Consider the following 5,798-nt stretch of genomic DNA (forward strand, 5'->3'; position numbering starts at 1 on the left):
TCTTCACTGGTATTGTCCATTTTATTTATACATGGATATCTACCATAACATATATTTGAAAACTTGGAAAGCTGTTGTCTGTGGTTTATCTTTACTAATGTTTGTAAATTCTTTATGCAGATATTTAAGATTGTTTCTCAACATTTTAAATTGAAATGCTTTATATGAATGGTGGTACAATAAATTGTCATACGTGTATCAGAATCGTATTTGCTATAAATATTTCTCTTGGCCTTTTAATGACTAGTAAGAATGTATCTGCAAGGAGTTGATTATGTTGAAATACCTTGAGTTTATGTACAAACGAACTTGTGAGGAAGAAAGAACATACCTTGACAGCAGAAACGAACTCATGATTTTAGGAGTTACCCTAAAACTTAGTTTAGTATTATATGAGATGGCCTGTCACCTGTAGACCTTGAAAGAAACCGGGATACTGAAGAAGTCGAACGTTTCTGTGCTCGTTCTGATAACCTTAAGCCATTGGTTATGCAGCGACAATACCTATAATTCTGGCAATTAGTTGAAATAACAGCTTTCCTTCAGCTATTCATTTGAAAGGTGGAGGCCTAGGCATACGTGAAATTTTTTCTAAATCATTTCTGAAGAAAGTGAATTAACGCGAGTAGAAAAAGATAAACGTTGGATCGATTCTGAGTTGATGTAGCTTAGTAAACCATTACTGAAGTAAACGGCGTTTCGCGCGCGCTGGGTGCAGGCAGAGGCGCAAGCATGGGTTTTGGTAGCCTAGCAACGTGGTGACAGGAAGGATAGTTTAATTTGTTTCTGTCCTTCCGTATAACAAAGGGCATTCCTGGGAGGTGAGCAATTCAAGCAGCCGCAGCCCCAAGCACCAGCGCGGTTCAGAGGGCAGGGTGGAGCCGGGGCAAAGCAGAGCGGGGCCGAACGGTGTCGGTTGGGGAGGCTGCGGCCGCACGCCCCCCCGACCCCCCCGAAACTTGGCCGTGGCGCACGGCGCCTTGTGGCAGGGCCTCGGCCTGGGAGCCCGGGCGGACCCCGCAGCGAGGCGGGCGGGCGGGCGGCTGACGGGTGGGGCCGGGCCTGGTGGGGCCGGTGGAGCTGCCCCGCCCTCGCGCCGGAAGAGGCCCCGGGGCGGCGGGAGCGCTTCCGGGGCAGCGCTGGAGGCGGCGGCGGCGGCCCGGCAGCGCCATGACGTCGCTCCGCGCCTTCACCTGCGACGACCTGTTCCGCTTCAACAACATGTGAGCCCCCCCCCCCCCCCTCCCCCGGCTGGGGCCGGCCCCGCAGCCCGGCCGGGCCCGCGCTGAGCGTTGCTCTCTGCCCGCAGCAACCTGGACCCGCTGACGGAGACCGTATCCTTCCGCTGCCGCCGGCCGCCCGGCAGGAGGCCTCGGGGGGCGCCGCGCCGGTGTCGCTGTGCTCCTTAACTGAGGGCCGCAGTACGGGATCCCCTTCTACCTGCAGTACCTGGCGCACTGGCCCGAGTACTTCATCGTGGCGGAGGCGCCCGGCGGGGAGCTGATGGGTTACAGTGAGTGCTCCGGGGCCTCCCGCTGCTCCGGGGCTCCGGCCGCCCTCGGGCCGCGGGGCGGGCGCGCTGCGAGCGCTGGTCGCGGCGCTGAGCTCCGGGCTCGGGCTCGGGCTCGGGCTCGGGCTTTCCTTCGCTCGCCGAGAGCCAGCCCCGGGCCGGGGAGCCGCGCGTGCCTTGCCGCGGCGCGGTGGCGTTCCCCGGCAGTACCCGCTGCTGGGGCTGTCTGCCTGTTCGTCCTCCTCGTTACCCGGGGCCCAGCATCCCGGGAGGCCTTCGCAGAGACTCGGGAAATGACCTGTTCGATGTGTTGAAGCCTAAAGCGCGTGTGCTGTGGGTGACGGGTGTTTCTGAAGTACCGTGTGCGATAGGAAGTTTGAGTGGTTGTTCGCAATCTAATGCTTGCGCGGCGCTACGTAGAAACAAACTCCAAAGACGCCCCCACTCCCCACTCAACTCCCCCCTCCCCCCCCCAAAAACAAACAAACAAAAAACCACCTTTTTTGGCTACATGTAACGTGTTGGCAGGGCCTAAGCTTTCTTTTGCCAGATTAGCGAAGCTTCCGAAGTTCTCCCCCTCTCAGAGCGACCAGAAATTTCCATTAGCTGCTAGGATGATGAGCCAGTTTTTGGCTTGTAGCCCTCTGTTCTTCCATTATTCCAGTCAGACCCTGAATTCTGTTCATTTAAAGACTCGTGAGAATTGCTTAAGACTTCTATTTAGAAGTCACTCCTCAGAAAACAAGTTTTGAAAAATGACTTAACTTTTTTAATGCTAGTCAAGAGACTAGCATTTACTAGCGTAATACGAGCAAAATGATGTGTAAAATAATGAAGCAGAACTGTGTGAGAACCGTTTGCATTGTCTGCGGTAGGTGAATTTGGGTGTCAGAATAGGTTCTGTTAGCGTGCAGTTGGTGAAATCAGGAACTAGCATCTGGGGGTCTTTCCAATAGAGCTTGGAATCCAGATGGAAATGTGACCTTTGAGGGCCTTGTCTGCCTTTCTCTGAAGCGCTGATATTTGACCTGCAACCGTACAGAGTTGCTAAGTCGTAGAGTGATAATACAGACGTGCCTTGTTCAGCTTTTTGCCACACTCATTGCAGCGTGTGTTTATATACTCTTCTGTAAAGATGTGTATCTGGGGTGCGTTATCCCAAAGGCGCTGCTGTGCTGATACTCTCTATGTCCGCAGTAATGGGTAAAGCAGAAGGCTCTGTGGCTAGGGAAGAATGGCATGGACATGTTACTGCTCTCTCTGTTGCACCAGAATTTCGACGGCTGGGTTTGGCTGCCAAGTTGATGGAACTATTGGAAGAAATCTCAGAAAAGTGAGTATTACCTTTCTCTTTAAGTTGATCTTTTAAAGTATTCTTTCTGTAGACTTTTGTCCGTGATTTAGGTATTTGTTTTACATGAAACATACCCAGACTCCCAGACTTCTCTATTAAATAGTGCCCCAACTGACTGAAATTCCCTGTAGTTAGAGAACAAGAACTAAAAACTTCGCCTGGCATTTTAAAATCTCTTGATTTCTATGAAAGCTCACTTGCCATGATGAATGGGAAGTAGTCTAAATTTCAGCAAAGACACTGTATAAAGGATCCTTTTCTTGATGTTTTGTGAAGTTCTTTTCCTACCAACTGTGCTTTCCATAGTGCCCCCAACATACTTGTTTAGCAGTTGTGGACTTTGTGCGGGTTCCCTTGGACACAATAATACACCAATGTGGTGCTGCAGACAGTAACTTAGCTTACTTTCCATCTCATGCTGGGTTACTCATACCTGCAGAAAATAAACACATAGGGAAATGTCCCTAGCTCATGCCGGTAGGGCAACCCTGTTGCGGTTGGTAAAATCCAAAAATTGCGTGATTCTTTGAAGAACGTGCGTATTGAGGGCCATCTGCTGTTAGGCAGCTGGATTGTGGGACTGAATTTTTTTCTTCCCCAGTTCATTTTGAAGGGGGCAGTCCGTAAGCTAGTGCAATGTAAATGCATCCAAAATATGGATTATAATTAAAAATATATATATATGAAAATGAGGCTTGTGTGGGTATTTGGCTTGCCCTGTTCTTTTTGTTAATAATTCTGAGTGCACCGGATGGCTTAGAAGATTGTTCATGTGACCAAGAAATGACTTCTGCCAGTACTGGGCTTGTCCCTTGGTAAAAGGAGTGCATCTGTTATTACAGCGTGAAACACACCCGATTAGTGTACCGCCACATCAGACCTGTTCTTGGTTACATGTTGTGGGTTCTTAATTGGAAATATATTCATCTGCTCGTTCTTACTGTGTTTTGTTTATTTTTTCAAAGAAAGGGCGGATTTTTCGTTGATCTCTTTGTGAGAGTATCAAATCAGGTTGCAGTAAATATGTATAAGCAACTAGGCTACAGTGTGTACCGGACAGTGTTAGAGTACTATTCTGCTAGCAATGGAGAGCCTGATGAGGATGCTTATGGTAAGTACTTGTTCTACCCCAAGTTGAATGGAAAGATTGTCTAGTTGTGTGTCCCAGGGGTGTTTGTATGTTTTGCTTATATGGAAAAAGTTAAGGCGGTTGTTGTGTAATGGGATTTTACTTCTTCCTTTAGATAGCTTTTCCTGCTGAGGATTAACATCTGTTATAAAACTTAATCTTGCAGTTTGCACATTGCGTTGTATCCATGGTAGAATAAAATGCCAGATGAGTAAGCTATCAAGTGCAAAGACACGTTATTCTCTGAGTAAGGATAAATAACATGCAGTTACTTATCTAATGGAAAGAATGCTCCTGGCAAGTGCCTGGACTTATTCCTGATGCCACTGGGAAGAGGAATGGCTGTGCTTTCCTTCTTCCTTTCTCTTCCCTCCTTTTCTGTGACGGCCTCCCCACCCCCACCCTTTTGTTTTGTCCCTTGATTATAGGGACTTGAGGCATTGTTTTTCTCAGCCAATTAAAATTTGACAAAGGCTAATGGTCCACAGTGACAGAGAATTGGGTGGCCTTTTCAATTTAAAGGATAAAGGACATGGAAATTTCAAGTACTGTGTTAGCAAGCAGGAGTACTAGGTGCTTGTTATTGCAAGATATTTTTTCCTGTAAGTGTCCCCCACGAAAGCTTTTTTGGGCTTGCTGTGTATCTCTTCTGTTCATCCATTCATCGTTTGAGATGAAAGTAACATGAAGTACAAGGGCTGTGGACAGACAACTACAGTTGTTGCAGATGACTTAAGTCATGTTTGGCCTTTCAGCCTGCCATTTTCTTGACATTCAGTTGAATTTGGTGCTGTACTAACGATTTGAATTGTTCACTTTGCTACCAAAATGTGCTTGATTAAAAGTGATCTTACTGTAATAGGGAATTCGCTTAGTATGGCTTTGTGCAACGACTCTTGTTACAACAACATTTTTTTCTCTTGCTACAGATATGAGAAAAGCTCTTTCCAGAGATACGGAGAAGAAATCTATTATACCTCTTCCTCATCCTGTGAGACCAGAAGACATTGAGTAACTGTAAACTGTGATTCTCAGGCAACATGCTAAGAATTTTGGGTTCCCTCTCTGCCTGCCCCCCAAAACCTTACGGATGAGAAAGCATAGCCTCAATGTTTTTTCCCATGAAATACCAAAAGCAATATTGAGAAGTTTACTTACACTGCCTTTACTGGTAATAGCTGCATACTTTTGCACTTCCCCTAGTGAGTTTTCTTTTCAAATATTGGTAATGCAGAGACTATTAAATGGAATCACCTGGTGACATGGTGCACGGAGTGTTTTTTTTTTCTCAGATCAAAAATAACTGGTCAGTAATAGTAAAACTCCTAAAAATGCCATTAATCATGACCAATAAAAATATGATTGTACAATACCCAGGAAAAGGAGCAAGGGGAGGTAGTGTATTAATATTTTCATAGAAAAGATACCTGTTACAGATAATTTGGATGTTTTCTTTAAATTTTTGTGGCACAGGGATCGGCTGAACTTAGGTTCACGCTCAATTTGGAAAAGCCAGGCAAATAAAGAAGTCAAGGCTTTGCATCTACTGTGGACCTGATTCAAGACCAGTTCTGGGTATCATACATAACCTTAACATGCTGCGTCCACTGAAGTAAGCCACAGTAAGGGTTTCTTGTGTTCTCATACTCTACTGCTTGTATTTAAGGCCAGGTTGGAGAGGGCTTTGAGCAACCTTGTCAAGAGGAACTGCCCATGGTAGGGTGTTGTTGGAATTAGACGGTGTCTTAAGGTCCCAAACCATTCTATGATGTTTTTCTTGCTCAGGTTCAAAGTTGATGTAGGAT

At 46.6% G+C, this 5,798-nt stretch overlaps 1 protein-coding gene across 1 annotated transcript; it reads left to right on the forward strand.

Annotated features, from left to right (window-relative positions):
• The first annotated feature begins 1,069 nt into the window (after positions 1-1,069).
• On the forward strand, positions 1,070-5,254 carry LOC118257733 (N-alpha-acetyltransferase 20). Its single transcript, XM_035566063.2, has 6 exons — positions 1,070-1,223; positions 1,310-1,334; positions 1,423-1,513; positions 2,708-2,843; positions 3,830-3,975; positions 4,923-5,254. The coding sequence occupies exons 1-6, from the start codon at positions 1,171-1,173 to the stop codon at positions 5,006-5,008; spliced, it is 537 nt and encodes a 178-aa protein (XP_035421956.1). The 5' UTR covers positions 1,070-1,170; the 3' UTR covers positions 5,009-5,254.
• Positions 5,255-5,798: the final 544 nt, after the last annotated feature.

The sequence above is a fragment of the Cygnus atratus genome, chromosome 6, assembly GCF_013377495.2.
Source record: "Cygnus atratus isolate AKBS03 ecotype Queensland, Australia chromosome 6, CAtr_DNAZoo_HiC_assembly, whole genome shotgun sequence".
In the NCBI taxonomy this organism is placed as follows: Eukaryota; Metazoa; Chordata; class Aves; order Anseriformes; family Anatidae; genus Cygnus; species Cygnus atratus.

Bases quoted from the DNA above. Each gene is read 5' to 3' on its own strand.
- LOC118257733 (XM_035566063.2), top strand. From the start codon at position 1,171: ATGACGTCGCTCCGCGCCTTCACCTGCGACGACCTGTTCCGCTTCAAC. The intron at 1,335-1,422 runs GTATCCTTCCGC...TGAGGGCCGCAG, and splicing joins TGGACCCGCTGACGGAGACC to TACGGGATCCCCTTCTACCT. The intron at 3,976-4,922 runs GTAAGTACTTGT...CTCTTGCTACAG, and splicing joins GCCTGATGAGGATGCTTATG to ATATGAGAAAAGCTCTTTCC.